The sequence below is a fragment of the Episyrphus balteatus genome, chromosome 1 (genome assembly GCF_945859705.1).
Source record: "Episyrphus balteatus chromosome 1, idEpiBalt1.1, whole genome shotgun sequence".
NCBI classification, from domain to species: domain Eukaryota; kingdom Metazoa; phylum Arthropoda; class Insecta; order Diptera; family Syrphidae; genus Episyrphus; species Episyrphus balteatus.
The window spans coordinates 161,802,493-161,827,297 of NC_079134.1; the positions used below are offsets into that span (position 1 = coordinate 161,802,493).

Consider the following 24,805-nt stretch of genomic DNA (forward strand, 5'->3'; position numbering starts at 1 on the left):
ATAGAGTTTTACTTAGACAATGAAGCTCCACTGTCTGCAATTGATGCCAAAACAATTAATAACAAGTTTTTTTTTTTTTTTGTCTTTCAATAAAAAATTAACAAATTCATTTAGTAATGGTATTCAAGTAAAAATGAAATCTAGTATATTGAAGAGCAAATAGGAAAAGGCAAAGAACATGAACATGTAAACTCTCTAGAAAGAGTTTTGAGAATATTATACTTTTTGTGTGTTCTGTTATGAATGTGTTTGTATTTCTATGGGGTTTTCTTTTTTAACTTGTTATCATCACAGTAGGAAAAGCTTTGAACACTCAAATCTCCGTACCAAGTTTTTTAATTCACAATAGCTTTAAGAGATACTCATAAGGGTGGGTCAAAAAAATCGAAATTCTTTTTTTTTGATTTGGTAGGTACTCGAATATCTTTAGAATGGTTAGATTAATGAAATTTGCTAAAAAGTCAATTAATAAAAAAATTATTTTTTTTTTAGTAGAAGCTTAATGTAAAAATGGAAAATTGCAAAGCGGAGGACCTTCCCGTTAATATAAAGAGCTCATATTTGGTGTGTATATTCTAGAGGGGTCTAGCAATCGATTTTTCGGAGTACCAAATCAAAAAAAAGAATTTCGATTTTTTTGACCCACCCTAATACTCATATCTAATTTTTGGTTTATACACTCAGAGAAAAATTAACTATTTTAGTAGTTAAAATCGGGATAGATATTTTAAATAGTCATTATTTACTATTTAAATAGTCATATATAACTATTTTAATAGTAAAACTGACTATTTGATAGTTAATTTGGAGAATACGAGTACTTCGATTGACTATTAAAACAGTCACAAATAATTATTTTTTTTTGACTATTTTAATAGTTATCCCGCTATTAACTATTTTGTTCTTTGAGTGAGAGTTTTTGAACAAAACTTGATTTTTCACGCTGTCTACATGCAGGAAAAAGACATGCAAAAAACAAATATAATCTTTATTAAGTTAAAAAGATTTCTGCATGGTTTTTTTTGAAAAGAAGATTTCCTTAGTAAATTAAGCGGACAAAGGACACTGGGCATTTTGGCCTAATGGTGTAACACATTGTACGAAAATTAGTCCTTTTGACAAGCCCCAATAAAATAAATTTAATTTGGAACTATGTTTTTAGATTTTTACTCCAAAATTCTTTAAAATATTATAAAAAATTGTTTTGCTGTTATTTTAGAAAATAAGGAAACATTGACTAGCTGTATCAGCCGTGTCTTTCGACCGATTTTAAAATTTCTTTCGGTTTTTGAAGTTTCCAATACTAGCTAAACCAGTAAATAAAGTCGTTTTGGATTTTAAGCACACCCGAAAATCTTTCATTCAAAATACCTATTGTGTTGACAATGGATGACCTCACACATAACATCACTATCTTCCATTCAGTGATTCAAAATTACTACTAATATTAAAAAAAAAACCCTCAATTTGTCACAAAAAAAAATAACATAACACAAACATTAATAATAAACATAAATAATAGGAGCAACAATACAATAAATTTTCATAATTGATAAAAATCACATAACTTAACGTTGATGACCTGTTTTGGTTGGAATGTAGCATTGTTGTGATCCGCTCCAGCGGTTGTATGATGTACTTCCACCAAAACCAAACCAAAACAACCACCCAAACATATATTTTATAGCCGACTGCCAACATAACAATACTGTACGCACATTCTATCCAATTACCGTAATACACCAACTTTAGGTCGGCCGTTCCATTACAGATAATGTTAATCATTTCCTGGGCTTGTTGTATAGTGTGTTGTCGACACCATGAGTCCATGATACAAACTTGATTCCACTATTTTAAGATTTTTTTTTTTATTTTTTTTTCATTCCTCTCCTGTGTATCTCTTTTCGGTGTGAATTATAATTCCTCCCTCAACTATATAATATGGACGTGGACGATAGGTATCAGAGACGAGATGGGAGACGACCGACAACGTGGTGTTGGTGGAGTAGGCTATTTAGTACAAGAGTGCTCTCTGGCAAAATAACTGAAGACACTTCTTGCTGTCGGTTTGCCCCTTCCCGTCCATATCGTCAATGTCCGTAAAATTACAAAATCGCTACTGTTTCGACTTTACTACTCTCGTACACCTACCATATAGCCATATCCATACTATTCCATGTCATTCACAATTTATCAAGTCCACTTAGCATTTGGCTTTGGCTCTCGAATCTCTCTTCGTCTATAGTTTGAGTTGAGTTGAGTTGGATGACTGACAGTCTAGGGCGAATTAATTATATGTTAACACGAATTTACTGCTTATTGCCGTATACTAGTTACTGGTTCTGAAGTATTGTAATTTGTAACCAATTTTTGACTCTTTTTTTTTCCTATTTTTTTTGTTTAACTTTTTTTGCTTATCGTTGCTCAAATGAACAAGGGTACTTAGGAAGCAGCCTAGCCTAAGGAGGGGTATTTTAGGTCAAGACCATAATTGTTGCCGTGCAAATTTCATTTTTTCATGACGACTGGAGGACAAAAACCGAATGATTTAATGACTGACTCTGTGTGTGGCTGTGCAAGACTATGGTGTGGTCATTGGACTTTGATGAAGTTAAGGAGTGTCGTTTTGAACATTAATTTCATACCCAAATTCAAAATAAAAGAGGTTTTAAACATAGACTTGAATTATGTTTGTTGGGTAATCAATAATTGTGTAATACTTCAACAATGAAGGAAGAAAAAAAAAACATCATTGGATGTGTTTGAGTTGTGATTCCTTAGTAGGAAAAGTTGTTTTTTTTTTTTAAATATTCTTTCACCACGAGGCTTTTTTTTTGAACGGTATTAAGCTTACAGTCGATGTTACATAATTTATGTGCAAGAAAAGTCCGAAAAAAGATAGAGGTTCTCTCATTTTGTTGATCTGGGGTCGAATTACGGCATACGCTCGTTAACGTATGGTTGCTATGTGTCCCTATCTTTTTCTACTAATTAAATAGAGACACAAATAGTAAAAACGATAACGAATGATCGTAATCGTATGCTGTAATTCGACCCCTGATTTCATCAGGTTATGCGATTTGTTCGTCATCATTAAAAAATTTTAATTATTCTAACATTGCTTTTGAAAAACTAAAATGTAGGTACTAAAACCCATTTATTATCAAAAAGCTTATCAGAATTCATAAAACAATCATAACAGTGAATTAGAAGGACTGAACGGGACTGCGATTTTATCAAACACCCTAATTTATGTTATTATTTCAAATGACTTATAACGAACACAACACCTTTCAATATGTCTAAAAAACGGAAGATTCTCAATGGATACGAATATCTTCTAAACGGTTAATGCAATCAATTTAATGCCAAGGACTTTTCTGTAGAACGTTTAAGCCCCTACAAGAATTGCTAATTTGATAATAATGACTTTTCAGTGAATTAGAAAATTTTGAAAAAGTAAAAAAATGTGTTTAAAATTTTTCTTAACTTTGACCTCGAATATCTTTCAAATGCATAAATTAATGAAAAAAGTTTATATGTTTCCTACAAGAAATTATCTTGCCCGTTTGATTTATTATAATTTTTCAATTTGTTACAAAATTAAAAAAAGAATTTTTAGAAATTTTCTCAATTTTTGGACCTCAAATATTTGTGAAACGGTTAGATAAACAAGAAAAGTGTATAAGGCCATTTTTTTTTACCCACCCTAATGTAATTGTTTCTTGGATAAGAAAGAAATTAGGCTTTTAAAATAATAGATGAAAAATCAATGACTGAGTAATATGCGTCCCTCGACCACGTCTCTCTTTGTTTTAATGCTATTTTTACAAACAATAAAAACGATAAAATAGCTAGTTGCATTCCTCCCCTAAAAAATTCTTCCGTAATATACTCGCCAAACTTCTGACGAGATTTTTTCTTTAGCCGCACCACACAAATGTGGAATACATTACTCTGCTCTGTTTTTCCCTACCATTTTAATGTCAAAATTTCAAAACCAATCGCATCGGTTTCTACTTTTAAATCCCACCTTATTTTCCTGGAGCTTGCACTCTGTTTATTATATTAATCCTCTTAATGCGCGTATAATATAAAAAACAAATCACAAAATTCCACATAGTAAGGTTTAAGCCATGAAATAGTCGTAGAATTGATTGCTTATCGTTCTGAGCTTCAACATGGTTAAAATGTTATTCTTACTGAATGGGCTACTTTTATATCGCTTGAAAATTCAGACTCTTTTGTTTCAGAAATTCGCCTTGGATAACCTCTGATTACAAGTAAAATTGTATCTTATAACCTCCCTATTGATACATATCCTCAAAGTGATATCGTTATATCGTAATCGTTTTACATGATTAGATTGGTATGACTAGTTTAATTTTGTTGTTTACTTTCAAGTCTAAATAAAAGAGATCCAATTGAAGCTTTACACATTGCAAATTATTCAAAATGCCATGCAGAATGTTTAAATTCCAAAGCAATGTTGTACGCGAGTATGTAGGACACCAGTTGAATACCATTAACGTTAAAAAATAAAAAACCATGACGCGCAGTGTAGGCATGTGTATATTACTCGTAAACACAAATAATATTTCCTTCGTAGAAGATTGATAAAACAGTCATTAAAGGTCGTTTCATTTGATCTATTAATTAGTTATATCGTGACCAATGCCGGCGACTTTATAGATCTGTTCCCACACATCACAACACAAAAATGTATGTTAAAATGCGGATCAACTTTCTTTCAAATAAAAACTAAACCTTTCTCATAGACATCACGCACGATCTGGTGTATTTTGACTTGAGTCTAAGAATGGTCAAGATGGTTTTAAATGACTTAATGATCAATTTAAAATTTCATTCACGTTTGTTTTGTTTGTTTTTAATCAAGAAAGAGCGTCAAAAACACATATTCAGCTAAAAATAACAAAATGCTTATAATACTAGCTCATAGGTCGTAGGAGTTGCATTGAGCTGTGCTAATGCGTGTTGTCCAATCAATGTTAAAAACATAAAAATTCGCCTAATTCGAGCCAGAAAAAAGATGACATACCTTCCTATACCCTCCCCCCTGGTATTAATTAAATAATTACCTCAGAGTGTTTCTCGTTTTCATTCATTGAGTACTTTCGCCAATTAAAGGTGGCGCAATGAGAGCTATAGAAGAGGAGGGTTATTTGGAAGTGCTTGTTCAGTTGACATTGGTAAACATCAAAAAGTTTATTGCCACCGCGAGTTTCACTTTGACATCATTTTTCAATTTTGTTTTAAGTGATATTTTTTTCGTGTTGTTGTTGTTTTAACATATGAATAACAAACACAAGTAACGAATGAGAAACTTTTTAGCTACAGCGACGACGCTTTATATTTGAAGAACTTGAAGAATGAAATGGATGAAAAAAAAAAACTTTGTTATTAGAGTTAAAGTTTGGAATAAAGTCGTTTTGTGCTCCGTACTACACACGTGACACCACTTAAAGTTGTCTGAATAATTAAAAACAAAGAAAAAAAGAGTTTTATTAAGTCGGAGGGCTTTAATCGTTCTTTTACTTTGAGTAAAAACCAAAAGACTATTAAATTACATTATTTGGGGGGTTTTATGTAGAGTACCTTACCTATATTTTAAAGAAATTTATTTGAGTGGAAAAATTAAAGTCCATATTAAGTAAACAGCTTAATAACCCTTTCATATTAACATTACGTAAAAAAGAATATTAATTGCTTCGTTTTTTATTTTCTCACAATGGTGTATTGAAAAGGGTTGCGTGTATGTGTTTTTAAGTCAGTACCAACTAGTCAACTACTAGAGGAAGTCAAAATATATCAATTATACTTGCAAGGTTTTCAATTTAGGGGAAATTTTGTATTGCAAGTTTTGATATACTACTTAGGATTCATTTAATAAATAAAATCGAATGATTGTAGTTATTGGTCAATTTATGAAAAATCAATAACATTTCAATATTTAACACAGCTCTCGATTAAGTTGAGATGCTTTAAACTAACCTTAAACCCTAACAATCACTTAAGGACGTTAAAAAGTAATCGTTTAATTTGGAACAAAAAACTGAGGGAAATTGAAATAAGACCTAGCTGACAAATTAAACATTTAAGACAAACCTAAATCATGTTTAATTTATTGTATAAATATTCACGCCAGGGTCAGTAACAGTTCTCACAAATTTTGCAAATTTTGTTTTTAATAATCCTATTAAAAAAAAAAAAAATATTACAATCCCCTCTACTTAAAAATGAAATACCTATTTTATGCTTTTTATCTTTTATCATTGCTTTATTAGGTTGGTGAGTACCTTGACAAGGAGGCACTCACCAACCTGGTATTCATTTAAACTTTGCATACTTTAACTGCATAAAAGTTCAACTCTGCATTTGATTCCAAATGGTTACTTTTTAAACTTCACGTCAGGAAAGGTTTAAAAAAATACTCTTCCAAATCTCTCTTAACTTATCACCAACAACAAGAATTTATTTCATAGTTCAAAAATTCATAAGAAACACACTTACATATAAACAATGGGCTATAGCAAAAATAGATGAGGCTCTTTGCTCAATTTGAAGTAATCTTTTGCAATACCTACTTTTCATCAAATATTTTAAATTTTTTTTTCTGCCAATATTCTTGCAGTTGTTTGAGAATCAAAATTTTTGAAATTGAAAGCTTTACTTTTATTAAGATAGAAAAAAAAAAACAAATCAAATCATTTCCACTCGTTCAAAAGTTATAAATTTTGCTCTGCTGTGTAAAAATCCATGTCTTTTACCACACGAAGAACATTATCATTTGATTTTAAATGTAGAAAAATATATTACGCATACGCCATAGTGACCCGAAAATCATTCGATTTCTTAGTTGATTTTTTTTTTCCAAAATGTTTGTTGTTAACCCTTTGTTTTCCGGTGGTTACAATAAGAAACCACCTTTTAAACTTTATTTTTTTACTTTTTATCCCAATTAAATATATCAGCAAATACCTAGCTCAGAAGTTTACAAATATAATGATATTTATTAGTGCAATGGATATATTTTTTGCTGGTGCAATATTCAAGAAATATTTAAAATTTTTTCAACGTTTTTTTTTAAATTTTTTTGAGAAAAAAATTGCTCCGGGCAACAAAGGGTTAAAAGTTTAACGACATGATAAAGGAAATTTCTGTTTATTACTTCCCCAAGTTAAAATGCCGCTAAATATTTTGTTTACTTCAGTTTACAGATTTCTACAACTTGGTAGAATTAAAAAAATTTTGTATTTGGTTTTCGGTTCACTTCTAATCCTTCGACATATAATGTAACTCTTTTAAAATACACTGAACAAATACACAGAGCTAGATATTTGTTGTGTTTCAATGGATATTCAGTTGCTCTTGTTCACTAAAATCAGATATCATAACTTCATTGATCCAATGTTGAAAAAAATGGTCAAGAACAACTTTGACAAAAAAAAAACATTTAAAGAATTCATTGAGATTCAGAATGATTCAATGTATATCTTAATCTTTCATTTCATGTCCTCAAGTCTCCTTTAAATTATCCCAACGTCCTCCAAAAACGCCATAAATCCATGAAGATTCGATTACCCCCTCCAACTTAACCTAAGCTAACTTGATAAATACACTGCCGGTCACTTGAATACGTCCACATTTTAGTTCATCTTATTTTTAGCCTGGCTTGGTATTTATTGCAATGGTACATCTTTTTTACATACGTAACGAGAGAACATCTTTATGCGCTTAGCTTAGGAGAAAAAAAATTGTTTTGGGACCTACCGTTCTTCTCACACGGTAGCTAGACCAAATCTATTCATAAAAACAAGTATATTTTTTGACTCATCTGAATAGGCTCAAAAGCAAAAATGTTAATAAATGATGAGTTGCATGGGTCAGTTGGACTCAAAATTGTGTCTGTCAATAAATCTGATTGTCTATAACCTGTAAGGACGAAAACGGGTCGGAAAAAATCTTTAGGCGCGGACAAAATGGCGAAAATAAAGGAAGTCTTTGAATTAGGCCGAAATCAACGATGCATTGGGACAAAAATTAACACAAGTTAAAATTTAGTATGCAGTTATTCGCGCAATATCCAAGGGTATAGAAACAACAATTACAGTCGAAGTTGCTAAGCCACAACATTGGCCGATAGATGTGCAATGATCTGAACAGCCTGACTTCGCGCTAAAAATTAGGCTGAAAACCGGTATAAAATGCAGTTTAACGACGGCAAAACGGGTTGTTACAAGTGGTAAGCATTTGAGAAGAACAAATCTTCGCAAAAATTACCACTTTATAAACCACGAAAAGAAACTCGCCTCCAATCGTAAAAAAAAACTGAGTTAGAAATTGCAGATCGAAAGTTTTGTAGAAGGAAACAGCTTTGCACTTAATGACACTGCCTTCAGAGTTATGCAGACAACTTAAAATAATCCTTCTCTCTACGAAAGTCATAAAAATAGGAATTGAGCCCTCAGGGTCAACTTAATTCATTTTTTTCCTTTGAAAAATCACCGGTTGCAAATTTGACTTTCACGACATGTTTTTTTTTTCTTTATTGGAGGCGAGTTTCCTTTCGTGGTTTGTAAAGTGTTAATTTTTGCTTAGATTTGTTGTTCTCAAATGCTTACCACTTGTAACAACCCGTTTTGCCGTCGTTAAACTGCATTTTATACCGGTTTTCAGCCTAATTTTTAGCGCGAAGTCAGGCTGTTCAGATCATTGCACATCTATCGGCCAATGTTGTGGCTTAGCAACTTCGACTGTAATTGTTGTTTCTATACCCTTGAATATTGCGCGAATAACTGCATACTAAATTTTAACTTGTGTTAATTTTTGTCCCAATGCATCGTTGATTTCGGCCTAATTCAAAGACTTCCTTTATTTTCGCCATTTTGTCCGCGCCTAAAGATTTTTTCCGACCCGTTTTCGTCCTTTCAGGTTATAGACAATCAGATTTATTGACAGACACAATTTTGAGTCCAACTGACCCATGCAACTCATCATTTATTAACATTTTTGCTTTTGAGCCTATTCAGATGAGTCAAAAAATATACTTGTTTTTATGAATAGATTTGGTCTAGCTACCGTGTGAGAAGAACGGTAGGTCCCAAGACAATTTTTTTTCTCCTAAGCTAAGCGCATAAAGATGTTCTCTCGTTACGTATGTAAAAAAGATGTACCATTGCAATAAATACCAAGCCAGGCTAAAAATAAGATGAACTAAAATGTGGACGTATTCAGATGACCGGCAGTGTATTATCTACTCAAACTCCCAACTACTATGGTATCTTCTGCGACGGAATAATCTGCTAATGTGTCCATCATTTGTAAAAATGAATTAATTTTTTTGTTTGGGTTCGTTGTCATGTGAACATCATCTCTTTCTTTTGCCAAAACCTATACAATAACCTACATAGTCTGTCTTGTCTCGTTTTTGTTTTTGTGTTTTTGTTGAACTTCTCACACCATTTCTTTTACTTTATCTTAGTTTCAAACAACAAATTCCCTCTAAATACAATTGTTTTTCTTTTCTTCTCAATTTTATTTTCCGATCCGAAAAAAAAAAAAAATAAAAACAACTACACAGCAATTTGAAAACAAAAAGCCTTTCGGTGTTTTGCCCATGTACACTGGATGTTGGAAAAGAAACGAGGTACAAACAACAAATCACATGAATTTTTGTTTCAACTTTATAATGTATTTTTGTTCCTTCCCTTTATTTGTTTGTTCTTTAAAAAACTTCATAATAACTTTTTTTTTTGTATCCATGACCTTAAATTTTATGGTTCACTTAAAAAAAAAAATATAGAACTCAAAATTCCATATTGATTTTCGATAGATCATTGTCTTGCACACTTGCTTGTTATTTAATTCAATTAAATACAAAAAAAAAAAAACAGCACAAATGCAAAACGCGTGCAATTTTTTCAAGTTTAAACCCTTTAGGCTTTATACATTATTGGCATTCATAGTTTTCATATATCGTGGGTAGTTTTTCCTTTTTGTTTAATTTTATTTTGTTGCTATAATGGTTTCACTTGTTGCTTTCACCTCCTCAAAAAGTATCTACCCATTTAATAATCACATAGAGATGATGATTTTTTTGTTAACACACTCTCGCAAAAGCATGATGCCGACACAAGTCACAAGTTAATTATAACCTCATTGTGATATATTACGTTCAGTTTTATATACTAATTAAATTGGCATAAACCAAATAAAAGTAGTTACATGTAATTTTAGTTAGATTATGTTAAATAAAAAAAATTTCTTATCTAATATTTTTTTAAATTTTTCTTCCAAACTTTTTAATAGGCAAATAAACATCCATCAACATCGAGTTCAGTGGCGGATAGAGTACCACCAATTGGAGGCTATCAATGGCCAGCGGATCAAACGCCCGGTGTGACGGGCTTAAAAAATCATGGCAACACGTGCTTTATGAATGCTGTACTGCAGTGCCTAAGTCATACGGACATCTTAGCAGAATATTTTGTATTAGATCAGTATAAGGTGAGTTATCTATTTTTATCTATCTGAAAATATGATATATCATTAATCTTTATTTTAAACTTTTAGTTAAATAAAATTCATAAGAAGTAACATAAATGCTGTTTATAGTTACTTACTCCTCTACATCATCATTGGGGAATTGTGGTTTCGTTTTGTTGTGCATGTCGTTTTATTAAATTTGCACCTTTTTGTATTGTTTCAACATTCAATTACAATCGTTTTGCTATACTCGTAACCAGAAGCATTAAATTGACTCTTGTCACGATTTGCAATTAAGTTTTGTAGTAGTTTATAGGGTTGCGGTAATTCAGCAAGTAGATCGGAACAAATAATAAATTTTATAGGTGTGGCAATTAATTACTCCCTATTCAAACTGTTTAAAAATAAACAAATAAGAAGGAGCTGCAATGGTAACCAAAAATGGAATTTTCAGCTGGATTAAAGTATCATTGCTTCATCAGATTACTTACCTGCCACTTGTTAACAGCTTGTTAAATACAAATTTGGGTTGATGTGGCTTCTTTAATTTTATCAACACAATAAAAAAGTCCAACGGACTTACTTCGACCTTTGTTTTCTCCAACTCCACTTCTTCCGACCACAAACAATATCTATGCATCCTTCTTCACTCAAATGTATAGCAAAAATCCGTCTGCCCCTAACAACACATTTAAGCTACTTAAGTGATTGTTCGCAAACTTCTTTTATGTCTGTTAAAATAACTACGGATTTAGTTATTGAAAAATTTAATAAACTTACTGATAATTCTTTGGCTTAAGGCAATAAATTCTTAAGTAAAAAATTGTAGTTTTTAGAAAAATGAGATTGAAGTTTGAGAAATGCATGCAAATCGATAACATTTTGAGTATTAATCTGTTTATTACTATATGAAGCAGTTGCCTCAGACTTTTGTTTTTGACACGAAATAAAAGTGAATAAAGAGTTTATTTTTATCAAGAAAAAACCTAAAAGTTAATTTGTGACTTAAAACTTTATTGCCTAATGAAAAACAATTATAATCACGGTCCCGATGGCGTACCTTTCATTCTCATGTATTCTCAAACTCTACTTTATTTTATGACTCAACTATAAATTTTTGTTATCAATGGTTATTAGACTAAGAGCCATTTTCTGAATCGAAACTTAAATAATTTACATATGTTGAACATAAACTCTTAAGCTCTACTTTTTCCTCTGCGGAAACTGTCACGTAAGGATTAATGTTGCACTTAAATACTTAAGTTTCGTATCAGCAAACGGCTCTAACAGCTTTACCTGTTGTACATCTATCGAGAATACATTTTGATTCTTGGTCTATGTTAAGTTTTCTTAAGCGATGTAAAAACATCCTTTAACCTTCCAATTAACTACTTACTTAGATCCTAAGACTAATGTTGGACATAGGGCTTCAATTACTCCTGCTATCGTGAACGCTTTTCGAAAATATATTCAGCTCTCTTCAGCTATTCCCTAGTTTCGTTGCCTATGTTTGAATTTCTACTCAATCAGTTTCTCGGTCTTCTTAAGTGAGCAGGTTCAACTACATTGTAAGATTGCAATGTAATCATTGTCTTGAAAGCGTCTAACCCAGGATCAAGTTTTCCTAAGAAGTTCTTCTTTGGATCTAAAATTGCAATTTTCTTGTGGTAGTTGATGTTATTTTTCTAGGCTGCATCCGTAAAATTGCAGCGGTGTTTGGGTTTCCTTTTTTTTTTTTAACATTTTTTTTGCCCTTCCAATATGCAACATTTTATAAAGCATTAATGCAAAGCTAGAGTTCAACTCTGATATTTGGTCTAAATAAACTGATAGATGATTATTTCTCTAGAATACTGAGAGGCTTAAGGCCAATTACAGATAGAATGTCGTAGAAATATTTCTTGGCTCTCATTGTTCCACGGATATTTTTTTTTGTATGCTCTAGTGATATTTCATAATTTTCAGAAATGCCCATCAATATACCCTTAACCCAAAACTTCGGACATACCATCAAGTAGAGTTTCATTTTTGGTCGAACTAAACGAATATCGAATTCACTACTCAGGCTTATTTTTCCTTTCAAGCTGCCTTTAAAGAATACTTGTTTACACTTACTGGTATTCATTAAGGATTTTGGGATACCTTAAGAGGCCTAATTCGGATTTTAATGGATACGGTTTGCAAGCTCCGCATCGTTATATTGAGAAACAGATTTTTCTTGCCAGGAAATAAATAAATGTATAGGATATTTTCTTATCGTACGAGAAGAATCCCCTCATCCATCTCTAACATTTTTAGAATGAAAACAACAAACTTCTTTTTTATCAACATTAATTTATTTATTTGCTTTCATTTATAGGTGGACTTGAAGAAACGAAACAAAATCAATTCACGAAAATTCGGAACAAAAGGCGAACTTACCGAACAGCTAGCGAACGTTTTGAAAGCTTTATGGACGTGTAAAAATGAAAGTGATCATAGTACAAGTTTTAAGGTTTGTTCTATTCCAAATTAACTTAAATAATATAAAACTAACAAAAAAATAATGCTTTCACTTTAATCAATAGGCTGTTGTAGATCGTTATGGATCGCAGTTTCGCAGTTCAACACAGCATGATGCTCAAGAATTTCTATTTTGGCTATTAGATAAAGTGCACGAAGATCTAAATACGGCAACTAAGAGAAGATACAAAAGTGTAAAGGTATGTGTAAGAAACTAGGTTTGGTTCAAGTCAGCTTTTCAAAAACTTATTTCAGACAAACCTTAGTTGTATTTCGTAAATGTTTAGAATAAGATATGAACAATTGAGCATACAAAGCAAACCAAAGGGTAAATAGTTTTTCTTTAAATTATCGACAAACAATAATTGTCTGACAAATTTTTCTTGGAATTGTCATCATTATATTATTATATTTTTTTATTAATTTAATGCAACCTTAATAATTACACTTAAAAAGTTGCACAAGCATACGATATGATGGGTAGACAAAAGTGGGTAAACACAGTGCCCTGACGCCAACAAGATAAAAACTGATAAAATTCGTTGCGTTATTATCATCTAAGTTCAAGTTAAATAGACACGTTTCTTCTTCATTTTTTTTGATTATTATTTTGCAAATAAATAAAATTGTGCACACAGATACTATACATTGATAATAATTTGATCTACTCTACTACCACTACTACTTGAGCCTTGATAATAGCTTACTTAAATAAGAACAAGAAGCTAAAAAAAAATATACTTTATATTGACTTTCAGTAGTCTCAAGGTTATTATACTTAAGTTTGTTTAGCGGAAGAGTTTTGTTCGAGTTTTTTTTTGTTGTTGTATTAAAAATATATTTAAATCAAAAATTTCAAGATGATGATAAGTTGAACCTTGAATAGATAGTTGAGAGTGCTTGGAAAAAAAAAATCTTGTAATTTTTTAGCATAGATTTTTATGAAAAAAAAATTGATTGAATTATTTTTCAATATTCAGATTTTTAACAATTTATCTTCAATATAAGATGACCTTTTAGTATTTGAATACAGAGTACAGGGACACGTACATAGTTCATTTATTAAATTTATTCTATAGCGGTCTTACAATAGCGACAAAAAACTTCACCTTTAGTCACATACTAAAAGTACTTAGTTTGAAACTTGTCTCTATGTAATTGAGGCTATGAGAACAATAGTGGCGTAACCCACTTTTTTTCAAAAATTAGTTTTTCATAAAAATGGGTCTCTGCATATATTTATTTTAATACAAAAATTGATTTATGCAGCCAGCTACACTTAAAACTAGATGGCACTCAAAACAGTGTTGTTTTAAGAAACCCTGTTTCTTAAATCTCTCGTAGCTAAAAACTGAATTTTATGGTTTAACTATTGTTCTCATAGCCTCAATTGAAGTCCCAAAATTGTAGCGTAGCCTGTACCAGTTTGGGGGTATCTACCAAATTGATCCTTCTACATATGCACTCCTTCTTTGCTTCTCTGAAAGTAATCATTGCTGGTCAGTGATTTTCTTCTCCTTCAGGTACCATCTCTAGGGAAGTCGATACTATTTTTTTGTGGCTAATAGCTTAAAGTTCTGTTTTTTTTTAAATTCTAAAAAATTATCCCATCTGAATGAAGAAAATTGGACTTGAAAGTAGATAGAATTCCTACATTACTTATTACGTTTTTTAAAATATCCATTCATAGAATTCTGAAATTCAAATTTTTTTAAGTTCAGGAATATTCCTTAGGGCACGGGTCACACCTAACCGTTTTCGGCCAATGATTAGTTGCCATTGTCTGCTGAAAAAGAATGATTTTAACTGCTGTGCAGCTCAAATTCTGTGCCGAGCTTGGAGAAACTTTTTCAATGCAAATGTTATCGTTAAGGCCCACAGGGACATTCCTTATATCGTCTGCAAAGGACACATTTTTTTTTTACGCATACTACATCCTTTGTAGCATCTAAGTGAGGCATCTAATTACATCAAATTTTCAAACAGTTATAATTTTTCTGTACAAAAGATAGTGGAAACTGGAGATTATCATGTGTGGGGTCCAAAGGTCCTGAAGACAAAACAATTAATTTTAAGACCACTTGTTTTTTTTAAAACATCCAGCGCAGCGGTGGGAGATTGAATAATATATCAAGTGTGGCAGAATTCGCTGATACATAGGCAGGCTGAAGGTTGGACGTCTGAGAAAATAAGTAGAAGATAATTAGTAGAGAGAGGATCTAGTTGTGGAGTTTTATAGAGAGGATAAGTTCTTTTTAAAGATTCACATTTCATCCGCAATTTTTTGCCCATCATTAACCACCAGGGGCCTATTTCTCGGACCTCAGGGATAAAATTTTAGTATTTTTGAATTATTCCGTCCACAAACAATATTTCCCAATATTAAATGGAGCTTTACTATTGGTTTTTAGGGTCGTCGATGTAGTAAATGTAGCTTGTTGAGAAACAGTCCCTAGGTTTCACAAGAGTGAAACCTCCAGATCTTCTTACTGAAAATTCACCTAAAGTTGAGTTTTACAATTCTGTTATTTCAACTCAAATAACTATCTTAATTAAATTCAAAATAAATGTTCGTTGATTTTTTTATCTTGAATCCTCTATGTTTTTTCCTAAATATCCGCAAAATAAGTTCTTAAATGAGGTTTAAATAAAAAAAATCAAAGTTAAACCTTAGATTTTTAAAACAAACTTGAAATAATTTTCATTCATAAATCTTCACTGAATAGTCTCTGATAAGTTAAGTTTAATTTTTTGAGTCCGAAATTTAAGATTTAAATTTAATAGCAGTAAAAAACTTAGCATGAAATTACAATTATATTGCCAAAAAACCTCTAGAACATCAAGATTTTTCAATTTGCTTGGATAAAAATCGCACACTCGTTACACATTTATCTTTGCTAACGAAATCAATTTTCACAAAATCCTCTTTTTTCAATTTAAGGTATACAATGTCGTCCATTTCATAACTATTTAAACAAAATCGATTGTCCTCAATGCTTGAGCAGCTCAATATAACGTTTCTTAACGAAAAACCCAAATTATGGGTATAAAAACCTACAGCTAGCTACACACACCTTCTTCTCTTTGCAAATCGATTTCCTTAAAAACTAGTCGCAAGAAAAATGAAAAAGAAAAAAAAAACCAAAAAAAAAAACATTAAATGACCTCAAGCCATGCACAAGAGCAACTAACCGGTCTACTTATGGTATATTAGTCCACTATCGATGAAAAGTCATCATCATCATCGTCATCGATTTATGTTCCTAAATACGTTTTACGATGACGTTCATTGTATTGCAACATAAAGTTTGTATGTGTGTAAGCATTAAGGAAGATGTATAATAGTCTACTACCAAATTGATTCATTCATATGTGAATTTAGTAGATAGACAAACGTACAGTTTATGAAAAAGAGATTGGGAATAGGGACTGGAGCCGCCTGGGGGTGATAATGGCGAATTCCTCCTCCTCCTTTTTATTTCAATGACACTTTATGTCTACTTTCATTGAAGAGTACATTGCTGCTTTGTCAGACACTACACTGCTCATAGTTTGTGTCTCTTGTTGTACTTAAATGTCGAAGACGAACAATAGCATTGACGGAAAGATTGCCTCCTCTTAATCTGTTTTTCTTTTTTTTTTTGTATTCTCTTTTTTTTTTTTGTAAGAGATTCGATGGACTTGTCGGGTCGGTTTCGTCAATATTCGTATGATGTTCATTTTAGTTTGACTTTTTTATATTTTGACACACATAAGAGGTCAGTAAGAAGATGCAATGAGTCATCATTAGCAGATATCTTTTGCGTCATTTAAAATTGAGAACTTTCTCTATTATGCAATTTTTGTAATTTCCGAATTGACTGCCAAATAAAATAGAATGTACAATAAATTAATGAAGATTGCGTGTGTGCGGCAATATAAAATAAAGTTCAAGGATCTGTGTCGGTTCTTTAAAGGTGAAACCGATTGAATGAACTAGATTGAAATGATGTATTGTATATATAAGTTAGAAAGGGGGAAATTGTTTTTGTCCGGAAGTAGGTACATATAAACTTGTTGCAAATGGACACACCACGTGGTCACGAATTGATTGTTATATATTTAATCCCCCTTGCAATCTTGTGTTATTATTGATGTAGTTATTGAAAAAGCGAATGAGGATGAGGAGTTGACTCATTCAAGGTAGACATCATTAATGGCTTGTGGTTGAAAGGGATATCTTATGTTGAGACTGGATGTGAATAATTTAGTTTCTTACTCTTCAGATCTGTTAAGTAAAAAAGGTTCCCTACCTATAGGGACGAAGAACCTTGAAAATATATTTCATTTGTAACCAACCATTTCTAAGTAGGACATTTTTACCTTTCTGTGTGAGATTTGGGTTATGAGATTGTGTCCAATCCATTGTAATCGTCCTTAGTAGCTCAACTTCCTCAAACTCTTTGAGCGGCATAACACATTATCGCTATAGCTGTGATTTCCAAAATACAGTATTTTGATTCGTAGTTAAAAGAGTACTTGGATCTAGTAAACTTATCCACCGTATGATTTTTCCTATTCAGGTTTCTAGATAACCGCATACCAAGATAGTTGTACTCATTATTTCCAAGTTTAAGAGTAATTTCAGCTTACACTTTTTCGAAAAATCATAATTTTTGCCTTGTATAGGTTCATCTGGAGCCTCCATTTGCTGCAGTACTTAAATGCTATTGATTATTATCAATTAGAGACTTCCAGGCGACTTCGCTAGCACTGCAATATTCCAATTTATGCAGCCCATGTTCCTCATTTGTTAAAAAAAACTTGTTCATCCCGGATTTGTTTGATGTGGTTTTACCGAATCTTCAATGGGTGCGTTCACGTACCGATCTAAAAGTATCTGGATACCTTTGTGTTGTTGTAATCCCTTATAAAATCTCAGCTGATTGGACATATGTGTTCTGGATTCTCGTGTATCTTATGGGAGACTTGATGAACAGCTGATCCGTGTTCACAAACGTATCGTATACTTAGGTATCTTGGTATGCGTACGTGAACGCACCCAACGCTTTTGCACAAGATTTACGATGAGAATAAAATTTGAGGATTTTTATTTTCTAGTTGAGTTCAAAAACATAAAATAAATAGTGTCAACTTCATCCGCTTCTTGCCACACCCACTTTGGTACATGATATATAGATTCCAAATGGCTTTCACGGCTTAAATAATATTAAAAAATTTGATTTTCTAGATGAGTTCAAAACACAAGGTAGTGTCGACTCTATCCGCCACTTGCCAAATTAACTTTCGTGTACTAGATTTTAAAATAACATTTTGTAAATCGTTTGTCGTTGAATTGGAGCCTTAAAAATTCCCAACTTTTCGTTGTTTCTTCTTTCTTTTAAAAAATGGTGTTTGGATTTTTCGCCTAAAAGCGATACATTTTTCAGATAGATTGAAATGCTACCAAAAAGTAAAAACTATTGTTAAGCTAAGATTCTTGGCACTTCTTGAAGAGAGCACGTTCTTGAAGAGAGCACACTTTTGTTGATATTTAAGGAACAATTATTTTTTGTAATAATGTTCAAATATCTTTAATTAGTGATTTTTTTTTATCTAAAGCAAGTCTCTCTTTGAACACATTCTGTACGATTCTTAGAATATTTTATCTGCATCTATTAACAAGCGCTTGAGTTTTCTTGGGGCAGCGAATGTGACTTTCCAGGAGTAACTTTCCACGTAACTTGTTCAATCGAACTTTCTCCATTAAAATCAATAGATTTAACCAAATTAGATGCTGTCAACAGTCGATTGCATCGACCAGATTCGATTTTATCCAGCAAGGTGCTGAGGCCCTAGGTTATCCATTCATATCTTTGAATGCATTTGAAACGCAAAAATTTTATTTTTAAAACGACTGTCTAATTTAATTCCGCCTTCAGAAGACAATAATTGCCGTAATTTGCCCGCTTCTGTCTACGCTCTAGTCCAAAACCTGGCCTTCAATAAATCAATCTTTTGAGTGCAATTTTGGAAAAGAGTAGTTCAACACTTGATTTTCGAAAGATTGAAAAATTTGTATTTTTATAGTGTAGCGTGTATTTGTTCACGCTACACGCCAACGCAATTAGACAAAACTAGTTTCCGACTATTACCTTTAGGAGATACAATATGCATGTTTGCTATCAGTCATTATATACCAGGTTTTTACAAGGCTCTCATCTGAGTAACCAGTATGAGAACGTTTGCTAATAAATATGTATTTACCTTGATTAGGCAACATCGAGCCTTTATATAAATGATAATTTTTTTATTCAAAATTTTATATAAACTGTGTTCATTGTAAATTGCAGAACAACTATGGTCGACCAGATGAAGTGATTGCCGCTGAAACATTAGCGAATCATATCCGATGCAACAATTCGTTTGTTCAAGCTGTCTTTCAAGCACAATTTCGATCCTCGCTGACATGTCCGCGATGCAAAAAACAAAGCAATACTTTCGATCCTTTTCACTGCATTTCAGTGCAACTACCACAACTAACACAACAAGCTGTATTTGTGACTGTTTCGTATGTGAAACAGCATCCTCGCCAAGTCAAGCTTGGACTAACCGTTCCAGCTGGTTCGCCCATAGTAGCACTTCGCGAACAACTTCAAAAAGACACCGGTATTCCTAGTAATCGAATGGTTTTGGCCGATATCAGCAATCAGGGCTTCTCGAGAGTATTTTTCGATACACAGCCAGTGTCAACACTTGATGGTCTAGATTCGGTATTTTGCATAGAAATTCCTGAAGTAGCTGGTGATGAGTCTTCAACAGAATTAATGCTTCTCATTGCAAATGTGCGCAAACTGAAAGATGGAACTGTCGAGAGATTTGGTAAGAAATTAAAAATAATTGATTTATGAAGAAAAATTTACTTATTCTTGATTTGCAGGTGTACCATTCTGTGTGCAAGCACCGAGAGATTGCTCATATGTAGAGCTACAAAAGAAACTAATGAAAGAAATGTCTTCAATTTTAAAACCTGAAGTATTCGCTTACAGTACAGCGCTGAGCAATATGTTCCAAATACGATTGCAGGATCCCTCCGCAGATCCCGACACTTATCTCGAGCAAGTGGAACATCCACTATTTACCGAAATGATTGATATGGCCTTATCTGTGCTCTCCAGTGAAGCTGGTCCAGCTCATATCAAACTCCTACTTGAATGGACCGACCCAGAAGAATTCTTTGCCGATTTAACCGATCCCGTAGTTGAACATGAAAGTGTGTCACGTTTGAAAGACAATAAAACCACTGATACTGCTTTGTCGTTGGAACAGTGTCTGGAACATTACACCAAAGCAGAAACGCTGAGCGCTGAAGATGCCTGGCGTTGTCCACATTGTCAACAATATCTACCGGTCGTTAAGACTCTTGGATTGTGGTCATTGCCAGATATTCTAGTGGTGCACTTTAAACGCTTCCGACAACATCACGACAAGGGTGCCGATGCTGCCAAACTTACAACCATGGTTAAGTTTCCCTTGAACTCGTTTGATATGGCGCCCCATTTGGCTCGTGGAATGGAGTCAAGTTCAGTGGATTCACTAAATAGTGAGACTACTCATAATTCATCACTTCGCAGTCCTTGGAAGAAGACTCGTGAACAACGCAATCGAGTTGAGAAAGACAACCGTGAGACGCGATATGATTTATATGCTGTTTGTTATCATCAAGGTGACACCCTAGAAACTGGTCACTATACGGCAGCTTGTAAGAATCCCTATGACCATCAATGGTATAAATTTGACGATCAGCGAGTATCTCGTGTGCCTTCAGACTCAATTCAAGAGGAAATCATTAACAACGAAGCTTATATGTTGTTCTATCAAAGGCGCTCCAGTGACAATGTCGAATGTTCGGGATCTAGTTCGACATCGGGAGATCATTGGGTGTCGAAAATTGCTTTACCTTCGGCTACTGCAGCTGCAGCGGTAACATCGAAAATTGAAGAAAAATCCGAAGAGGCTACATCACCGGAAAAGAGTAAATCCGATGAGAATCAACAAGAAAATGGTGCAAAACTTAAAGAAGTTCAAATTCCAGAGGTGCCCCAGGTAACAACAGCAACAGTAACAACAAATACTGTGGTTGTTGTTGAGAAAACTGATGAAAATGAAGTTGTGGATATCGAGAGTATTGAATATGCCGATGAGAATGTAGAAAAACCTTTGCTTGATGAGCCAAAGATCGATGAAGAGAAGATTATAGATGAATATATACATTTGAATGGTCATTCAGAAAAAGAGATAACAGAAGAGTCAGTTTCTGCAATGATATCTGATCCTCCTCCTCCTTCAAAATCTATTGCTTCCATATCGGCAAGTGTTTTACAAAAACTTCCACAAAAAACGACGACCACCACCAAATTGGTAACAACAACAACACCACCAACAACGCCAAAGGAACGAAAACCAACAGCTTCCCAACCAATAGATGTCAAAAGGAGTCCCAAAGCTCCACAAGCTTCCGCTTCATCACCTGTATCAGCATCATCTTCGGTGTCTTCAACACAATCTCACAAATTTAATGGCATTAGTAATACGAATTTCAAAGAAGCCCTATCGAGTAGTTTGAAGAGCAATAGTAGCAGTATAATGGTCTCGTTGGGACATGAATTCAATCGTGGAATCAATGGTAGTGGCAGTAGTATATGCTTGAATGGAGGAAGTAGCCATTGTGGCAACAACTTGAGGCACTCATACTCGAATAGTTCGAATTATAAGCTTAAAGAATGTACAGCAGATACGTTGTCGTCAATGTTGCGCAATTCGACGAATACATGTAGCAAAGATACGCTTATATTTATTGATCAACAGAGTCATAGTCTAATCGAAGACGATGATTCGTTTTTAAGCAGTCCATCGTTATGGGTAAGTTAAATATCATTTTTTTCAAAAAATTCAATAGGTCTTCTGACACGCCAATGTTCGTAGTCAGGAGTCATAGCAATATCTAGTCTCTAATAATTTGTTTACTTAAATCAGAGTTATTGCTTAGTATCGGAAACTTTTTTCAGCTTGTCTGGTTTAGACCCTTGATGTTAAAAAAGAGCCTTTGTTTGTAAGACTGAATAGTCGAAATTCACCTTGGCCGTAGTGCTCACACAAATTAACTATTTAGTCTGCTTAACTTAACAATATTTTTTAGTGGAGATGCTATGTTGGATCGTGACTACTTCATTTTTAATAAAAAAAATGTCAAACAGTGTAATAGCTTTGACAGTGTTAGAAATTTTTACTAATAGCGTTTTCGATTGGCAGTCCGGAAGCGTCCGGAATCATTCTGAAAAAATTTTATTCATACAAAACTGTCAGTTTTGTGCGAATAAAACGCTTTCAGAATGATTCCGGACTGCCAATCGAAATTACTATAACATTTAAATCTCCTGTGAAAAAAAATGCTAAACTTACACCACAGTTACCCATTTCAATAAAAGTGTTTTATACACTTTTCATCATCACTAAAATGATTTAATGGTTACATGTATTTATCCAAGTTTATATGCAAGTTTTTCTTTTTTAAATAACTCTCCAAACAGAATGAACAATCAATCTAGCTGAAGTTAGAGGTGGAAGTTTTTAAACTCATTTCCTTTATAACTCCATCCAATGAGTTGTATTGGATTATAAACAAAAAACACAGAAGCCCTGCAAGACTGCCTAGGCGATGTTCTGATGCATTTTTGTAAAGGGGGTCCAAAAGAATAAATAAAGTGTTTTGAGACAAAGAGACTTATTTTTATGGCTGACAAAGAATATTCTGGAGCATTTTCTTTCAGGGGCCCAAGAAAAAAATAAATAAATAAGATGTGTTGATGCCAAACAAATATTATTTCAAGGCTGCCAAAATCTCTCTTTTGTATAATTTCTGAACAAGGTATGCATATCGACTTGAACTGATAAATTTCAAACATTTGAAAAAGGTTTCCAGTGCTAGGCTAGTTTAAAACAATCCATACAATTTCACACGTATTTGCTCTTCTGATATATTAAATTGGTTTATGGTATGGTGAAATATGTATGTAGCATTCAGATAAATATTAAGGTGACCTTTAAATTTGATTATTATTAGTAGGGCCCTTTAACTTAGTTGTCATAAATAATCTAGCTTGCTACTTTGTATTGTCTTGGCATTTGGTTAGTTGACGATTTGAAGCGAATGACAATATCAAAGAAAAGTCCTTTCAAAATTCGCTATCATAAAACCTCTTTACTACCAGGAATAGTTGAATCGCTAATAAGTTTTTTCTCAAAGATCTATTAACAAGAGAACAGCTCTAGTATTAATTAATAGCTAGACTAAAACTAAGAAACAGATTTTTCAAAAGATACGTGAAAATGTTAATGAATAAATAAAAGTAAAGTTTATCTAAAAAAAAAAATTAATTATTAAAATTTGTTTTATTAACTTTATGATTGTATATTTCTAACATCTTCATCTTATTTTCGTTTTAGATATCCCCAGTGACGCCTCACAAACTGATAACAGTTTCACCAAAAAATTAAAAATGTCAACTTTTCCTTTTTCTTATACATAAAATGTAGATTATTTTAAAAAAACTAAATTAATTAACCCAAAATATTTATGCAATAGATGCATATATGCATGTGGTAGAAATTACGTATATAATTAAATATATACAAACAAAAATATTATTTTACAGTAGATCATTATATTACATAAAAAAACAAATGTTTATGTAAACTCATACATACAAAAAAATGATTAAAATATTTTTTTTTTTTTAAACAAATAAACAACAAATAAATGTATATAAATCGAAGTACCGAAAGTTGATTCAAATAGTTTGTAAAAATATTAATTTAAAATAAAAAATACGAAATAGAGATATTAAAGAAAACAAAAAAAAAATAAAACAAGAAAGATTGATTTAAAAAAAAAAAATCATTTTTATTAAATTATTACCAGAGAATTAAGAGACAAATATATAATATATATAAACAAAAATTTAATATATATAAAGTTTAAGCAAATATGTATGCTTAAATATATATAAAAAATAGTTTAGAAACCCCTCCAAAATCCAAAAATAAAAAGTCCATATTAAAAAAATAATAAATCGTTAGAGTTTCCAACGGAGTATCAATTAAACAAAAAAAAAATTATATATATATAATTATCCAAGTTGCAATTATTATTATTATAAATATAAAAACTACATATTATAAAAATTATTATATTATAATAGAAATTATTTAGAGAAATTGTATTTATTGCAATTTTGTTGTTAGTAATAATAAAAAAAAAAAATGATTATATTATATTATATAAACATAAAAAAATCTATTAATTGTAATTTTAATGAAAGTGTCTAAACCAGAAAAAGTGTAAAAAAAAGTTTAAGCAGGGTTCAAAACACGGGTGTGAAAACAAAAACAGAAGCAGATATTATTACTATAATTCTTTGAGTGATTCATAGTAAAAGTATTATGTATAGCTTGTCTTTAACAAAGGAAGATTAAAACATTTGGTTCTATTTTTAATAATTTTGAGAAGACTAAAAAAAAGACATGAATGTGTATCATTAATTTTTGTTCTTTCTCATTTAAATCTAACATTGTGAGAGGACTAAAAGAAAATACTTAGGAGCAGGCATTGAAGGATTTGGATATTTTGTTATATTGAATCGAATACGATGATCTTGCAATACACACCAAAATGTAATTTTTGGGCGAAAATCCTCCTTCCTTGTCCTTCATATATAAATTAATTTATACTTACTAACTGAGGCTGACCAGCAGCGCC

The 24,805-nt window shown here is 32.1% G+C and overlaps 1 protein-coding gene across 2 annotated transcripts in view; it reads left to right on the forward strand.

Moving 5' to 3' along the window:
- LOC129913477 (ubiquitin carboxyl-terminal hydrolase 43) overlaps nt 1–23,875 on the forward strand; it is a 39,602-nt gene extending 15,727 nt beyond the window's left edge. The window contains exons 2-8 of one of the 2 annotated variants that reach the window (XM_055992178.1): nt 9,602–9,667; nt 10,330–10,527; nt 12,866–13,000; nt 13,074–13,208; nt 19,341–19,869; nt 19,928–21,909; nt 23,494–23,875. In XM_055992178.1, coding sequence (XP_055848153.1) covers nt 9,602–9,667; nt 10,330–10,527; nt 12,866–13,000; nt 13,074–13,208; nt 19,341–19,869; nt 19,928–21,909; nt 23,494–23,544 — 3,096 coding nt within the window. In that variant the 3' untranslated portion in view covers nt 23,545–23,875. The remainder of the gene's footprint in view (nt 1–9,601; nt 9,668–10,329; nt 10,528–12,865; nt 13,001–13,073; nt 13,209–19,340; nt 19,870–19,927; nt 21,910–23,493) is intronic. The other variant, XM_055992186.1, reaches the window with a different exon arrangement.
- Nucleotides 23,876–24,805: the final 930 nt, after the last annotated feature.